This window comes from Idiotropiscis lumnitzeri, chromosome 17 (genome assembly GCF_059441095.1).
Source record: "Idiotropiscis lumnitzeri isolate Australia: NSW breed Sydney's pygmy pipehorse chromosome 17, RoL_Ilum_1.0, whole genome shotgun sequence".
Taxonomy (NCBI): Eukaryota; Metazoa; Chordata; class Actinopteri; order Syngnathiformes; family Syngnathidae; genus Idiotropiscis; species Idiotropiscis lumnitzeri.
Genome location: NC_142407.1, coordinates 17032326 through 17048449, shown reverse-complemented (window position 1 = coordinate 17048449; position 16124 = coordinate 17032326). Strand labels below are relative to the sequence as shown.

Below are 16124 nucleotides of genomic sequence, written 5' to 3'. Positions count from 1 at the left end.
AACAAAACAAATCCACTAACAAAATCTGGCCAGAATTATTTCTGAGGGGGGCTTGACCTTGATGTGTGGGGCTAAGAAAATAAACGACTTCCAGAAGGTCAGTGTTGTTTTTTTTCTCCATAAAAGTAGCAACGATTTATCATAGCGCAAGCTTGAGCGATATGAGAGTAGTTTGAACTGAATTTTGCAAAGAATGTTGAATAAATAAATTCAGTCAAATACAAATGACTGCAAGGGAATAACAACAATGTCTCACGTACAAAAGTGTCAGCTACAGTGCTAGAAATACAAATTGGGAGAGAACGAGTGAATTAATTCCATAATGTATAATTAATGTGAACAACTGGCAATATTGTTTTGGCTCTCCGCACACTACCTTAAGAAATTAAGTGAACCCAAGTGAACTCTTTTTTTTTTTTCAGTCAATTTTTTTTCTTTTTTTAGGCCACTTGGCGAGCGCGTCGCGGTTGCCATGAAGACGGGTCTTTGTCGCTACGTCACTACCGGCGGGAGGCGCCGCACCAGGAAAAAGCTTTTATTTGCTGCTGCTGTCTTCTTTTTTTGTGCTCGTCTCCTTCTCGCTCGCGTCGTCGAATGAAGCAGACAACGCGACTGGACTCCCTGCCTGCCGTTTGGCCCGCGTCTAATGTTAGCATCACGTGCTAACTCATCCGCCAGGTGAGGTAAATCCCGGTCACGGCTAATGTTAGCGGTTAGCCGCCTGCTTTGCTCGCCGGGCGGGCTAGCCAGTTAGCCGCCTTGGCTAAAAACATCAACACGACCGGCCTCGTCTCAACGCGACTCGTCTCGTCTCACCTTGTGCTACCGCAGCGCGAGTGTGCTTGTGCGCGTGCGTGAGCCATGTCCGTGTCCGTGATCATCAAGTGGGGGGGCCACGAGTACGCCATCACGTCCCTGTGCGAGGAGGACACCGTCATGGACCTCAAGCAGTCCATCAAGACGCTGACGGGCGTGCTGCCCGAGAGGCAGAAACTGCTCGGGCTCAAGGTCAAAGGTAAACTGCAACTGGCACGTGACCGACTGACCGAATTGATGTTCTCGTGTTCACGCTCGGTTCTCGCCTTTCTCGCCTTGTGACGTCAGGAAAGGCAGCGGAGGACCAAGTGAAGTTGGGCTCCCTCAAGCTGAAGCCCAACACCAAGATCATGATGATGGGCACCAGGGAGGAGGGCCTGGTAGGACCCAGAGCCGGCACCACATGCACCCCGTCCTTGCTTCTCTTCCTCTGCTGCATTGTCCTCCTCCTCGTCTGTCCTCTCGCTCTCTTTTCCTTCTCCTTGTCCGCTTTCTCCTCTCCTTTTGTTCTTCCCCCTTTCTTCTTGTTCTCCTCTTCTGCCTTCTTCGTCTTCTCCTCCTGCAAGCTCCTGGATTTCATGTTATCCTACTCTCCTCCATGCATCTTCTCATCATCTTCTATTATCTTTCTTGTTCTCGTCATGCTCCTCCTCCTTCATCCTTTCCCAGTGAAAATAAAAAAAACAAAAAACGAGCGGTCGATTAAAAACGCCGCTTCAATGTTCGGCTTGGCTTTGTCCGACCGACCTCAAGCAACAAGGCTCAGGATTGATTCACGCTGGTTTTCGCCTCGTGAAAAACTGGAAAATTGATGGTCAAAGTACAAAAAAGAGCTTGAATTTGAGCGTAGCAAGCCTGTTTTCATTTTCCTCTTCCTCCGTCTTCTTCTTCTTGTGCCCGTCTGACTTGTTTTGCTGTGGTTGGTGCAGGAGGAGGTCTTGGCCCCTCCGCCCGAGAATGACGACGTGGTCAACGACTTTGACATCGAAGAGGAGGTCATCGAAGTGGAGAACAGGTCAGACGCACTTAAAATCTTCTTCGCTTCCAGCGTGTGCGCCCATGTGTGAGCATTTAGCTGTCGCACGTCAAATGTAGACAGAAAGGTCATCACTGTTTTGATAACGTGAAGGCAAAGTCAAAGACGTGCACTTGTAGGGAGGAGAACCTGGCAAAGATCGCTCGCCGCATCAAAGACTACAAAGTGGACGAGATGAACTCCCCCAGGGAGGGGAAAAGACTTCTGGTCCTGGACGTGGACTACACTTTGTTTGGTGAGCGAGCGCCAGCTCCTCCGGTGTGCGTGGCTTCACGTGTAAATGGACGTTTGTGTGGAATTGTCGCTGTGCACGTTTATTTGTGCGTGTGTGCGTAGACCACAAGTCCTGCGCCGAGACCGGTCAGGAGCTGATGAGGCCGTACCTTCACGAGTTTCTGACGTCAGCCTACGAAGATTACGACATCGTCATCTGGTGTACGTATGACCTCATCGCGACATCTCCGTGATGAGACGACGTCATCATTGTACGCGTTTCTTCCTTTTGCAGCCGCCACCAGCATGAAGTGGATCGATGCCAAAATGAAGGTCGGTCACCGTTCGGCGTCTTTCCCCCAATCAAGAGCAGAAACATGGCAACACAGGATGACGTGTGTGTGTGTGTGTGTGTGTGTGTGTGTGTGTGCGCGCGCACGCATCAGGAGCTGGGCGTGACTGACAATCCCAACTACAAGATCACCTTCATGCTGGACAGCGCCGCCATGATCACCGTGCACACGCCCAAAAGAGGCGTGGTCGAGGTGAGCTGTTTGGCCACATGCGTGTTCGCTTGATTAGGCACGCCCTCCGCTGACATCACGTCCAGCATAGACAGACGAAAAACGCAAGACAAAGTAGACAAATTAGAAAGAAAAAAAAAAAAAAAATGTCACAACAACCTGGAAACAACAAAGTAAGCGGATTTAAAAAAAAAAAAAAGGTTAGGAATGTGATCCCCAAAAATCTGTCAAAGTTTGGATAACGAGATAAAAACGCCTTTATGGCTCAGCACCAAATTGGCCTTTTTTTTTTTCCTGTCAAAAATTCAATTGCGCTTGTTCTGAAAATGTGTTGGGCGTGTCCATATTTGTGTTGCTCATCATGCAACGGCGACGCAGGTGAAGCCGCTGGGCGTGATCTGGGGAAAGTACGAGCGCTTCTACAGTCGCAAGAACACCATCATGTTGGACGACATCGGACGCAACTTCTTGATGAACCCGCAGAACGGACTCAAGGTAGCCGCTGACAGCTAACCCGCCTTTTTCTCTTTTTCTCTTTTAACTCACAACTACATCCACAACCAACGGTGACTTAAATCATCGATTCAACTGTTGTAATTCATTGTACATATTTTTATGTCATCCCTTAATTGAAAAAGAGGACAGGATTTCAAATTGCATTCCAATGCTGAATCTTAAACTGCCGGTTTGATTTGTGACATTCATTAGAAAATTGGCCGAAATGTAGTCGATTTGTTCTCGGATGTCGAAGCGGTCGTTTCCAAATGTCTTCTTTTGGAAGAAAATCGCTCTGCTTTCGTAGAGGCTGACGGACGTCAGAGCGAATTTACTTGAAGCGAAACAAGGCCTGAAGTGCAATTTTTCTTTTGAAAAAAAAAAAAAAAGTTTGTTTTGTGAGAGGCTGCAACAGATGAATTGCATTTCCATTTTTTAAGTGCGACAAGGTATGATGGCAGACTAAATCATGTGCGTGTGCGCACACAGATCCGGCCATTCATGAAGGCGCACCTGAACCGCGAGAAGGACCGCGAGCTCCAGAAGCTGAGCGAGTACTTGAAGGAAATCGCAACGCTGGACGACTTCACCGCACTCAACCACAAACACTGGGAGAGGTAACGCCAACGCCAACTAAATACACACACGAGTGGACAGTAGTTTGTCATATCTTTTTTTTAGCTCACAACTAGGGGTGTGTGTGTGTGTGTGTGTGTGTGTAGGTACCTGTCTAAGAGGCAGCCTCACTGACCACAATGATGACATCATCACAACAACACACTGGAAGAACAAAAATTCTGCAGCCAAACTCCGCCCCTACTCACAAGCAATGTGTGTGTGTGTGTGTGTGCGCGGAGGAGGAGGGGGGGTTGTTTGCATGCGTCCAGTCTCATGACATAAAAGAAACCGCCGCCCTCGTCACCTGGTGCTTCCCGCCACGACCACACACAAACGCACACACACACACGCGTGTGTCAGCATGAACGTAGCAACACAAACATACTTCGCAAGGCATGCAACGAAGCAACATAAACGCAATTCAGCAGCCCAAAAAAAAAACAACACAACACGTGTGATACAGCGACGGCAACAAACAAACGCAGTAGCACAATGCAAGGACACAACACGATGTAGCAACAGCACCAAAAAAACGAGCCAGTGCAGCCTTTGAAAATACGTTTGTGTCACATGTTGCCGTGGAAACAGTTGGGGGAAGGGCTGTGTGTGTGTAAATATGACATTAATAAAAACATTTTTTGTACCCAAACTCAAGTGATTCATTTGATTGATAAATAATAAGCGCGCCAGCCAGTATCGGTGGGCTTGCTCCAAAAAAAAAAAAGAAAAAGACGAACATGACGTGGAAGACAGAATCCGAATCAGAACGCCCTTTTTTGCCACTGTACTCGGTGTACGAGTAACGAGAAACAACGGGCATGCTGTTTCCAACGGCAGATGACAAATCAGGTGGGAAAACTTCCATGTGACAAACGGGTCCAAAGTGTGCGTGTTCTCCTTGAATTTTCGATTGGATTTCTTGGCAGCCAGTTTGTCTGTATGCCAATTTTCTGTCAGGCTTTTCTGGACCCTCAAATGGAACGACCCGCTCTACCACCTGAGCCACGGCCGCCCCGTGACAGGCACTGGCGACCGGTCAGCTTCACGTGGCGTTCCCGGACACAGGGTGGCGACCGCTCCCTTCCTTCCTCTTGCTCACGTACCTTCTCCAGGCCTGCTCTTTTTCTTTGTCCTGGTGCACCCGGAACAGGACCCGGGTGTAGTCCAGGTACTCTCCGCTGGAGCTCAAGTGGCAGCTGAAGTTTGCACCTCGGGTCTCCTCCAGCTGGGGGGGTCTGGATGGCCTCACCTGACACTTGGACCAGCTTCTTGTTCTGTCCTCTGCCCGGCTCCTGGTGCACTTTAGAGTTTAAGATACTTTTGTTCATCTTCAAATCATAAAAAATTATTTGTAAAGTATTCGATGAATTAGATTAAAAAAAAAAAAAACGAGGCTTGTTTCCAACCCCATACTAAAAAAAAGGAAAATCCTCTGACGACCGAGTGACTGGTTTGCTCCGTAACATGTCAGAAGATTGTCATAAATGTTTTCCAAAGTAAAAGCAGATGTTCTCTCTATTTCAGTGCTTCTCAATTATTTTCTGTCACGCCCCCCCCACCAAGAAGTAAACAATTCGCGCCCCCCCCACCACCATTTTCTTTTTTACATTTTGTACGAATGTACATGTTCTTTGTATATTGATGTTACATTATGTCAATAAAACGTCCCTTAGCAAAGCTCAATTGATAAGAAATCTAATTTTGAGAGCTATTATTGTGAGGATCTCGAAACTCAGAACTCTGTGGTGCAAATATTGATGAGATGATAAATACTTACTATACGTTTGACGTCGAACCGCTTCGCCGTGGTGACGTCATCAGTTTCCGTCTTCCGGTCTGAGAGCGGCTGCTAAGTTGCTAACGTAGCCGTCGTCTTGTTTTATGTTTCTATACGTAATGGTTGGAAAACAACATTTCTGTTCATAGCTGCTGGCTCTCCGCCCAAACGCGGTTCGAGTCAGACTTCTGTTAAAAGTCGAACGTACATCGAAGCAATTATTACTCTGTAATTCATTTTAGCGATTAGCACACTCAGGCCTCCTCATTTAGGCTTCTTGTCATCGGGCGCGTTTATGAGTCATCGCGCAGCTCGTTGCTGCTGCTGTGCACGGATTTAGATATAAAACAAATAAAGCACATACTGCTGCGGCGCAAGCGTTCAAGTAGCGCGGAAAGAAATTACTTCCGGGAAAAAGATCTTTTTTTTAATCAGTATTGCGTGACCTGCTGCGTGAAGTAGGGGCACAAAGAGCAGCTTTGACGATCGTCTGAGATTGCAATTTTGGTTCCAAAACCATACATCGTTCAGCCGTACTACGCCGAAAAAAAAGGCATGTTTCCCAGGGTAACACGCGCCCCCGTCAGCATCGCACTCACTATCCGAGAATCACCCGTCTATTTCAAATATTTATCTACAAGGAGGCGCCACTCAATTGACACAAAAAAAGGCTTGTTGCATATTGATCGTCGAGTCTGCTCTCCCTTCTTTAAAAAAAAAACATGATCAAGTGGCCTTTATAGTTTTATTTGTACTTTTTTTCCAATCACCTCAATGGTGAGGATGAGTTGAGATTTGAGTTTTTTGAAGCAGCGAGCATGTTGCTGCTCCAATTCAACTCGCATGTCAAGGCAACCCAGGAAAAAGGTTTCGGCTCAAAGGAAGGAAGAAAGGCCAAATTGCGGAGGAGTACAAAGAAAATGTTTTTTAATTTAAAAAAAGTTGACTTCTCAGTGAAAATACGTCACGCCATCAAGATGGTGCAGTCCAGCGACAAGAAAGACCTTTCGCTCCAGCATTTGGTCCCCCAGACTTGGCATGAGGAGCGAGCCCACGCGCTATCCGCCATCTTGTTTTTGGTCTTTCTTGCGCTAGCCGTTCCCGTAGCGACAAGCAAGGCGTTACGTGCCTAAACCAGCCAGCAGAACATCCAAAAGGTTCCCGCACCGCCATTACGCGTCCACGGGGGCGGGCTGGCCAACGGGGCTGCGCGGCGGGGTCGTGCCTGCCGACGGCTGGCTGATGATGACCTGCACAACGTAATCCCGCGAGATGTTGACCTGCTCCAATCGCAGCCTGTCGGTGAGCGGGCGCCCCGAGAAGAACCAGCGCTGGGCGGCGGCGGCGGCCACGCCTTCCTGAGCGTGGAGGCGCCGCTTCAAGGCGCCCACCGTGTCGGTGGCGCGCACACGCAGACGCAGGTCGCGCCCCGTGGAGAGGCGCAGACGCAACTGCCGCTCGCCGCCACCGCCGGCGTCCGTCGATGGCTCGGCGCCGCCCGAGTCCTGGTCGGAGGCGTCGGAGCGTTCTTCGATCATGTTGACGGGCGGCGCGAGGCAGTAGAGAGGCAGCTGGTAGCGGTTTCCCAGCTCGTCGTAGCATTCGCTCAGCGCGCCTGCAAAGAGAAACGTTTTGAAAAACGCATTCTCGCACTTTTCTGTCAGGAAAGTCGCCCTATTTAGGATCATTTTTATAAAAAAAAGCAAAAGCTGTATCAAATAGCAAAGTCTCAACTCATTTGAGGCCAATGACAACATTTGACTTTTTCATTTGATAAGATCATCATTCAAATGAGACAACTGACCGTGCGGCAGCGTGATGCTGGCGCCATCCAGGATGGCCTGGGCCATCTGGTGGTCTTGGTTCTCAAAGGCGCCGGTGGCCGCCCTCAGCGCGTCCCAGATCTCCTTGCGGCCCTCGAACGCCGGCGCCGTGTCCCAGAATTCATCGCGCTTGCTGCGCAGCTGGCCCTCTGTCATGGGAAAGTCGCTTTTCCATTTGGGCCGCTCGCGCTTGAGCGGCTGGTTCCGCCCCAGAGCCACTGACCACAACAAAGACCCACATTTGTTGATTAGTGACCCGAACAGCGAAACGCAAGACATCACATTTGACACACAAGTGCTGTACTTTCATTTGTGCGTCTATTCTGCCAACCCCTTCAAAAATAAAAAACAGACACACATCTTGCCCATGCATGCGTCAGTCAATGATGGAAGAGCTCACATATCTCAGTTCGTCTAAAGCATCAACATTTTTCCTGTCAGACGCAAAATCTCAAAATCTTTTCTAGTTTGAGAAACGCAGAGCTGGCCACTTGAACAAAAGCTCGAGTGGATATGTATTTGTTAGATACCTTACCAATGACAAATTGTGCCGAAATAAATACACATACATATGCCTGACTGTCGGAAGTGTTAACTAGCGCCCTTGGAGAGTGTAAAATGTGAAATATATTAAAAATTGTAATTATGAGTTGCATGGCAAATTGAAATGGTGTCATTTGATTCATTTATATTTCTTCATTCCTTTGCATTCAGTTGAAAGGAGCGTTGTCTATACATGATTGATATGTGAACTTTTTGTGAAACTACTATTATAATTTGTGTTGTTCTGTAGTTTTCATGGTGCAGAATGCTGAACATGCTTGTTCAGAGATAAAAGATTATCCACACCTTTTTGAAACCCTCTACGTCCTTATTCGAAATCCAAGGGGCCGCTACACGGAGCACAACGACACTGTAAAAAAAAAAAAAAAAAAAACGAGAAGCCGCGAAAGATGAAGCGCGATATAGAGAGGGGTCACTGTATCACTGTTGGCGGAATGAGATATTTATGTTTGCAATATATATGGGCTGTCACTTCAGCCTTCGCCAGAGCTGTCCCACTTCTGTGTCTTAATGCAGCTGATCCGGTCGGGGAACCTTCAAATTAAGCCAATCAAATCTGCGCTCAGTCCTGCCACACGTACCAGCCGAAATTCTCAGGTCAGACTCGAACTTCAGGAAAACCATTATTATGTACCAAATAAATTGCTTTGTTGTTTATATTATGTGTACATACTTTACGTGTGACACAAAAAGATTTGATTGGCCATTTTCTGAACTTACCTCACACTTGGTCTTAAAACACTTCATCGTGGCAAGTTTAGAACTGTGCAACCCGCAACATTTCCATTGAAAGACTCCCTAAAGAGCTGAGAGCTCGCCGACGCTCGAAAACGAGTGAGAATCAAATAAAACACGTCGCAGGTAGCCTGCTAGCATGTTACGTTAGCATGCTAATGAGCGTGCTAAACTGCTTCTCATGCTACGGGAACAAAGACCGGCGAGAGGCGCCGCGCCACGCCACGCCGCGCCGCGCCACGCCACGCATTCCGGATCTCCTCTGCCGCCTCACCTGGGAAGAAACCGAACCCTCCCGGAGGAGAGCCCACACGAACCCTCCCCGCATAGTGCCGAAACGAGCCCACAAGGTGCCAGGAAGCAAGGAAGGACGTTACCTCCGGTTCCGTCCGAGTTGTCGTTCAAGCTGCCCGAGGAGTCGTGCTGGCTCCCCACACAGCCACCCATGAATGGTTCGGCTCGGAGGCCCAGGTAGCTCGCCTCCCCACCGCGGCGCTGCGTCGCGTCGCCTGGCGTCCCCACAGCGCCCTTCCCTGTCTCCTCAAGTGCAACCTTGCATCCTTCCTTCTCACTCGCGCCCTTTCCTAGTTCCTATGCCTCCTTCTCGTTTTTCCGAAACACTCGCCTCACCTCCACCTCCTTTTGTATGTGCTTGCTTTTTAGCCTCCTTGCCTTCGCCCTCCCTTCTTTCCACAGCTCCCGCATCTCCTGTGTTCGCTCGCCTCCTTCCTTGACACCTTTGCGTCTTCGTGTGCTCACCGGCACTTGGTCTCTTTCTTTTTCCCGAGCAGCGAGCGGCACCTCACCTCTTCCCTTGCTTCATCATCTCCCTCCCCGCTTGCTCCCATCATTCCCTCGCTTTCTCCTCATTTCCTTCAGCAACTCCCGCTTCTCCTCCTGTGCGAACGAGCACAAATCATCTTGACGAGCATTTCAACTCGCACGAACTTTCTCGTTTCTTCCCCACTAAACACAAGTGGTACATTTGCAGCCGCTAGGTGGCGCTGCACAGCTTCACTCGTTTGTGCGTGCGCGTGCATGCATTGACTGAACTTTCATCGTCAACTTGGTGTCCGAGCCAGCGCGCGCACACGCACGCTCTCTCAGGCCTAGTGAGGCAGAGCGGCTCGTCAGGCTTTCGATCGACTTGCAGCCTGATGACGTCACGGCTGGGATGTAGCCAATCAGAGAGCAACTGTGCTGAGCATCTGGCCTGCACGTTTGTACTCAAGTACAGATCAGAGGCTGCACTTAAAAAAAGAAAAATATTCAAAAAGTGTGGAGTGTATGAAGTTTGGTTGTGCTTTTGGGAGAAGCTGACCGACACACACAGTCACACGCTTGACATGTTGAAATGTTTAATTGGATACCAGGCAAGAAGCATGCAGAGAAAGGAAAAAGAGTACACGGCAAAGGTGCATCAAAGAGGTGGTTTTCCGCTTTCTGTCCCGTCCGTCCACCTGCAGGCCGTTGTCGTCTCTGAACACCGAGACGACAAAATATCACGTCACGTGACACAATGACAATTTCAGCATGTATGACGACACGTAAAGCGCAAGGTGACACACGCTCGGGTCGCGTGACATGCGACTAGAACGACAACATACGAAGAGGACATCGGGCAAATGCGTCACGTGACGTCACGCGACAACGCGAAATCCTGTCACCATCACGTTGTGTTTTTCTTGCGCGGCACTTTGTGAATGAAAAGTGCAACATCAATAAAATTGGATTGGATTTGATTGGACAATGCAAGCCATCTTGTCCTAGTGGCCAAAAATGGAATTACAGCAACAGGCGTGGCGTTGTCGTGAGGTCACGTGAGCATCCTTGTTGCCGTGGCGACACTGGGGGACGACGACACACACGCACGCGCACATCCGGTGCACGTACTTACGTGGACGCGGCGCCTTTCCTTTATTCTGAAGACGGGGAGAGAGGAAAAGCAGCATGAGTGAAGACGCACATCCCTCACAAGAATCAGTACGCCCGCCTCGTATTTTTACAAATCTTTTCCATTTGTGCCCTGGGGCAAAGCTGAAAAAAAAATCAACTTTGCTCCAATGTCAAGTCGTAAGCATCCAGCGGGTCTAACGGTCGGTCAGCACGCAGCCACGAACGTGCGTGACGGTACAGCGCGACTGTCCGAACGGAGCCCAAAGTGTCCATCGATTGGGCGGCGAGGCTCTCGCGCCGTCTCCGTCGGTCACTGGCACGGTGACGACGGCGACACCTCGGCCCGACTTTGGGCATTTGCACGTGGCTGCGCGTGGACAGCAAATGTGCGTGCGTGAGACCTCACCTTCCGGTTTGGGGTGCATGAGCATCAGGGGCACCTCGGCGGTGACGTCGCTGCCGAGGGAAGGAAACAAAAGTCGACTCAAGACAAGCGACGCCGCTTGGTCACGTGACAAGGAAGTGAGGCGTGTTCACCTGGAAGTGAGTCCTCCCAGCAGGCTGCGGGAACACAACACAAAAGTCACCATCGACATTCGCCCAATTCACAAAGCGAGCGAGCAAGGCGGCGTTTGCGCCGGCGCCGGCGCTCACCCTCCTCCGGCCACCATCAGGTTGACTTTGATCTTGTACGACACCAGAATTCCCAGCACCTCCTTCTCGACACCCTGACGCAATCTGGGGACATTTGAGGCAAACATTACAGCCAAAGCGCAACTCCACGTTCTCGCCACGTTCGAAAACAAGAGCGGCAGATTGCTTGCGTCTGCCACAAGATGGCAGCAAAGCCACATTGTCGTCGTCACGCCAACACAAACAGCCAAATGGCGCATTTTTCAAGTGCCAGCCTTTGTTTTTGTTTTTGTTTTGTTTGGTTTTCGTCAAGTTGTTCATCAGTTGACATCGCTCGCCGACTATTTGAATAGTTGTCATGCAAACGGCCGACGGGCTCATTCGCTGCCACTGACGGCCACAGACGTCAAAGTTCCATCGGAACCGGGCCGGCAGTGGACGTGTTAAGCGATTGGAGAAAATGGGATGGCAAAAAAAAAGAAGCGTTAAAGAGGCGGATGACGGACACCAAAGACGATTTGGCACCAGACCTTTGCAAATATTACCTTTCAACCAACAAGTGCCAGTAATTTCCAGGGATTGATTTTCAAAAGGGAATTGAGTAAGGCATGTCGGCGATGGTCTGAAAAGGAGCGCCGACTTGCATCCTCTCGACACTTGCCCGCCTCCTAATCGAGCGCCTGATCTTTCTCTTCTCTTCAAAAGCTGTGCTGCTCGCCAACCTTTGGACCTTTTCGTTTGTTTTCTCTTGACGCAAGGACGTGCGCTTGGCCTTACATGGTGGTGGAGGCCAGGTTGGTGTCCTCGTCCTTGAGGCGCCCGTCCAGCGCCAGGCCTCGCTTCTCCTTGTTGTCGGTCAGCAGCGGCACGATGCTCAGCGTGTTCTCCAACGTGCCGCCCGCCTCCACCGTCTCGCTGCCGGCAAATCATGCGGAGCGTACGTGAGGCGCCGCCACTCGACACGGAGCACACGCGCTACGCCGCCACCTACCCAAACTCCTTGGAGAAGACGCACTTGGTGTACTTGTCGGCCGAGTAGAGAACGATGTCGGTGGTTTGGTCGACTGCGAGGGCGAATGACCTTGAGTGACCCCGGAGCGACCCCGGAGCGAGCGCGGCACACCCACCTGCCACCTGAATCTTCTTGACGGTTTTGTTGCTCTCGTTGTTGATCTTGAACTTGATGGGGATGGCCTCGCCGTGGAAGTAGAGCTGCAGCGCACCCGCAACGGCGTTGAAAAATGTTTGGAAAAGTCAAAAGGCATGTTTTGCGTCTGGTACGCACGTCTTTCTCCAGCGAGACCTCCAGGTGCACGGGCTTGTCCGACATCATGAAGCTCTTGCAGATTTCCGCCTTGGGCCCGGCGCCCACCTCCGACGGCGCGTACTGGATTTTGCGGACGATGAGGCGCGCCGTGTCCCTGCGGGCGACACAAAGTGGCGAGCGTGCCAAACAAACGGACGAGCGGCCGACTCACTTCTTCTCGATCTTTTCGTCCGGGTTGCACTTCTCGTGGGCTAGGAAGGTCTTCACCTCAAAGTCGACGCCGCAAGCCTGAAACCCCCCCACACACACACGCGCGCGCGGCGTTAACGTCCGCCGTAGCGTCGCTAGCCGGTCCTTGCTCGCTTGATGCTAATGCTAATTAGCATGGACGCAGCCAGACAACGCAACTCCGGCGGCAGTCGGATATTTTTCATCGTCATGTTGGTGACGCGCTGATGAGCTGAAAGGAGCCGCGGCGGCCCCTTTGCACGTCTGCGACGTGATCGACCGCAGCGGTCTCCTTTTTCTTTTTACTCTTCATTTTTTGGCTTTCCTTTTATTCTTTTTCCAGCTGCGCGTCGCGTACCTTCCCCTTGTCGTCTGGGCCCGGTTGCAGCGAAACGGAACACGGCAGGTTGTTGGGAATCTGCACGCACGCAAAATTTGCCCTCAGCACGGGGCGTGAGCAGCATGAGCAAATTGTGCCGCGGCGGCAGTACTTGGAAGGTGAAGGGGCGAGCGCCGTCGCCAGCCTTCTTGAGGAGCGTGTCGTGCATGTCGCCGAGCGGCGGCTTGTGCTCGTCCGGGTAGATCTGAACGTGCTGGATCCAGATGTCCTTGCGGAAGCACAAGCCCATCACGTCCAGGTCGTCACTGCCGTAGCGGAAGGCGCACGCCAGTTGCACAAACACTGGCGGCCGGCCGCGACGTGTTAGCGCGCTGCCATGTTTGTGGAAACTTGCTGGCGTGTTTTGCGAATGCGTGTTTTGCGTGTGCATGTGAGCGGGACTCGGGCTTCACCTTTTCGGTCGCCGAAGTTTGCGGGGTCCAACTTGACAACGCCCTCTATAAGACATATTTAGTTTTGGCAAGCCACGCACGTGCACGTGCACACGCGCACTCACCCAGCTTTTCCACACTGCTGACGTGGTCCACGTAGTCTCGCTTGCCCAGGTAGAGCGTGAGGCCGCCATTGCCGCTTGTCTTCTTGAAAACTCTGCAGAAGGCAAACAAGCAAGCGAGCGTGTGAGTGGAGGACGAGGGAGGTGGAGCTCAAAAGTGATCGGACGGGCGGTGGCCGAATTGCCGGCCGATCACGTGACCGACGGCGTGAAGCGAGGCTCACGCGGCCAACGTGTGAGCTCTCGCGTCTTGGCCGATCGCTTGACCGTTACGAACGGCGTCAAGATGATGACGGAGACACGCGGAGAAACGAGTCCAGTTGTATTTTGCGTCCGGCCCGGACCGGGCGGTTCCGAGGTCCGAGCCGCAGCGCTTTCCCAATGTTGGCCGCGATCTCGGCACCCTTGCGGCCTTATTCCTAAAATTTGTCGCCCCGAGGCCCCAAAAACAGAGGTCCGGAGGGGGGGATGGACTGCTTGTCAAAAAAAAAACACAACTCTTTTTGCTCTTTGATCTTTGTGCGTGTGCGTTTGCGTGTGGAACTTACTTTGCCATGTCTGCGAGCGTTCTCGACGCAATCTGAGGAAGAGAAGGAAAGCGACGGTCAATTTGGCTCAATCGGCTTGTTTTTGACGATCGCGTCCGTCTCGGCCGAGGTTAATCCGGGCCCACGGGATTAGGATGACGTGATTGATGATGATGGGGACGCCGCCGCTATTCCCGGAGCGCTAACTGGATCTTTTGGGAATTAATGGCAGGCTAAATCCTCAGCCGACAAGCTCCGTAAGGATCATGGAGAGGCCATCGTCATCCCTCCAAACTGCCTGAGCGCATCCTTGGAAGTCACAAACAACTTGATTGGATCAATCCATTGATTGATCTGAAGCCCCGCCCTACAATCCATCAATCAATGATAATACGGTGGAAAATTGGTGCGCGTGGATATCGCTACATCTATATCGTTCCGTGCCCTGCGACCGGTTGAGGGCTGCGTCGGCGGCCATCGCGAGGAGATAAGATGCCGATCGGTTTGTCTCCATTTTAAGCCTCAGCCCATCGCAGCGGATTTGGGGCAAAAAGCGGACTGCACCCCGGATTGTCGCGAGGCACACGCGGGCGCGAACATGCTCGCTCACACCGTCACGGAGCGGAACCGAGCCACGGGTCGGGTGAGTGGAACCGCGACAACATCGGTGAGCCGGCGTCGATCAATTTGCCGTTTAAGCGATGAAATAAGGAAATAAAGAAAATAAGCACTTTTTATTTATTTATTTTTTTTAGACCATCATCATTTGCTTCCGAAACAGGACGTCGTTTTGAAATCGACCGTTTGGTCCGTGGCGTGTCAGGAGGCAAACGAATTTGTTTGCCGGAGTAAAAGCTGCAACAAAATAAAAAAGAAAAATTGGAGCTTTTTTGCTGTTGAGACGCTGAAAGAAAATGACAGAAATACAAAAATCAAACCCAAATGTCGTATTCCGTCAAGACTCACGATGGCGTCAGCCACGAGGCGATCAATCGTCCAAAAGAATTACCGATTCATTTGAAAATCAACATTCTCCATCGGCTCCATCGAACATGGAAATGAGTTTCGACAAAATGAGAGGAACAATTTGACAAACAAGATGTCAGATGTTGTAAACATTTGACAAAATCCCACGGCCTTATGAAGTCATTTCACATCGCTTTACCTTTCATCTCGATCAATTTTGAGTGCCACTCGATTTTTCAGACGGTCAAAATGTGAGGAAGACCATGTCAGAAGCGGCACACACGCAACAACGCTGCCAAACGACAAAACTTGCCACCGTTAGCATCCGCGCGCACACACACATCAGCGTTATTTTGACACCAGCTACTTCATTTCTTCTTTATGATTAAGTGGAAATGAAACGCTAAAAAGTGTTTTCCACAAAAAATCAGGGTTGAAGCCCCAAAACAATGACAAAATAATAATGAACATCTCATTTTTTAAACACAAATGATCATAAATAGCAAATATTCAAATTGTATTGGAAAGATTTTTGGTTTTCAACGCCCCAAGATTCTTGGATGAGTCGGTCGAGATAGACCACCATGAAGCCTTTCTCCCAAAAAAATGTGGGCTGGCTTCTACCCCAAAAAAAGCAAACAGACTTAGCTATTTTATACGAAAGGCGAAATGAACTTTGACAAAGAACATCTCAGAGTTCAAAACATGGATCCACTCACTAGACGGCCATTGTCATCGTCATCGTCATCGTCATCGTCATCGTCGTCGTCGTCGTCGTCGTCGTCGTCGTCGTCGTCGTCGTCGTCGTGCGCCTTACCTGTGCTGGCCGACGGACGGACGTTGGTGGCAAAGGTGAGTGCCAGCGGATGTGTGCAGCCCACAAAGGAGGCCGGGGCGCTTTTATAGCAGCTGGGCACCAGCGCGGTGGCGGTGGTGGTGGTGCTGGGGGGGGGGGGGGGTTGCACTGCGTTGTGGATTAGCAAGGACAAAATCCAATCAATCAATCAGGCGTTTTCAGAGCACAAAAGAGTTGAAACTAATCCAGCGTGCGACTCTTTGGAACTTGATCCACGTTTGCAGGTGGCCTGCCATCATGTTGTTGCGCCTCAAAAG

General features: G+C 50.7%; 3 protein-coding genes across 6 annotated transcripts; 1 reads left to right on the top strand and 2 right to left on the bottom strand.

The window, feature by feature from the left end:
- The first annotated feature begins 477 nt into the window (after nt 1–477).
- Nucleotides 478–4351, top strand: ublcp1 (ubiquitin-like domain containing CTD phosphatase 1). The gene is made up of 11 exons (XM_088278961.1): nt 478–678; nt 832–1015; nt 1105–1196; nt 1746–1831; nt 1972–2087; nt 2189–2287; nt 2361–2398; nt 2512–2610; nt 2968–3084; nt 3574–3701; nt 3807–4351. Exons 2-11 carry the CDS (start codon nt 862–864, stop codon nt 3832–3834), a joined length of 957 nt encoding a protein of 318 aa, XP_088135087.1. The 5' UTR covers nt 478–678; nt 832–861; the 3' UTR covers nt 3835–4351.
- A 1859-nt stretch (nt 4352–6210) lies between these two features.
- ubtd2 (ubiquitin domain containing 2) lies at nt 6211–9821 on the bottom strand. Of its 4 annotated transcripts, XM_088279328.1 has the most exons (4): nt 8587–8843; nt 8152–8215; nt 7284–7520; nt 6211–7094 (listed from the first exon to the last, which is right to left on the bottom strand). In XM_088279328.1, exons 3-4 carry the CDS (start codon nt 7456–7458, stop codon nt 6652–6654), a joined length of 618 nt encoding a protein of 205 aa, XP_088135454.1. In that variant the 5' UTR covers nt 7459–7520; nt 8152–8215; nt 8587–8843; the 3' UTR covers nt 6211–6651. The 4 variants fall into 4 exon arrangements, with proteins under 4 accessions (XP_088135454.1, XP_088135451.1, XP_088135453.1 ...); XM_088279325.1 differs by lacking the exons at nt 8152–8215; nt 8587–8843 and adding an exon at nt 8979–9821; XM_088279327.1 differs by lacking the exons at nt 8152–8215; nt 8587–8843 and adding an exon at nt 8876–9025.
- Nucleotides 9822–10088: 267 nt separating this feature from the next.
- On the bottom strand, nt 10089–15868 carry arr3a (arrestin 3a, retinal (X-arrestin)). Its single transcript, XM_088279322.1, has 14 exons — nt 15731–15868; nt 14067–14098; nt 13522–13613; nt 13418–13462; nt 13117–13307; nt 12984–13043; nt 12609–12685; nt 12416–12551; nt 12258–12342; nt 12122–12194; nt 11908–12045; nt 11152–11235; nt 11035–11058; nt 10089–10953 (listed from the first exon to the last, which is right to left on the bottom strand). The coding sequence occupies exons 2-14, from the start codon at nt 14072–14074 to the stop codon at nt 10692–10694; spliced, it is 1275 nt and encodes a 424-aa protein (XP_088135448.1). The 5' UTR covers nt 14075–14098; nt 15731–15868; the 3' UTR covers nt 10089–10691.
- Between the last annotated feature and the right edge of the window lie 256 nt (nt 15869–16124).

Bases quoted from the DNA above. Each gene is read 5' to 3' on its own strand.
- ublcp1 (XM_088278961.1), top strand. From the start codon at position 862: ATGTCCGTGTCCGTGATCATCAAGTGGGGGGGCCACGAGTACGCCATC. The intron at 2,288-2,360 runs GTACGTATGACC...TTCCTTTTGCAG, and splicing joins TTACGACATCGTCATCTGGT to CCGCCACCAGCATGAAGTGG. The intron at 3,702-3,806 runs GTAACGCCAACG...GTGTGTGTGTAG, and splicing joins AACCACAAACACTGGGAGAG to GTACCTGTCTAAGAGGCAGC.
- ubtd2 (XM_088279325.1), bottom strand. From the start codon at position 9,048: ATGGGTGGCTGTGTGGGGAGCCAGCACGACTCCTCGGGCAGCTTGAAC. The intron at 7,521-8,978 runs GTAACGTCCTTC...TGTTGTGGTCAG, and splicing joins CAACTCGGACGGAACCGGAG to TGGCTCTGGGGCGGAACCAG. The intron at 7,095-7,283 runs GTCAGTTGTCTC...TTCTCTTTGCAG, and splicing joins CAGCATCACGCTGCCGCACG to GCGCGCTGAGCGAATGCTAC.
- arr3a (XM_088279322.1), bottom strand. The intron at 13,308-13,417 runs GTGAAGCCCGAG...GCCGGCCGCCAG, and splicing joins AAACTTCGGCGACCGAAAAG to TGTTTGTGCAACTGGCGTGC. The intron at 10,954-11,034 runs GTGAACACGCCT...TTCCCTCGGCAG, and splicing joins CTGGGAGGACTCACTTCCAG to CGACGTCACCGCCGAGGTGC.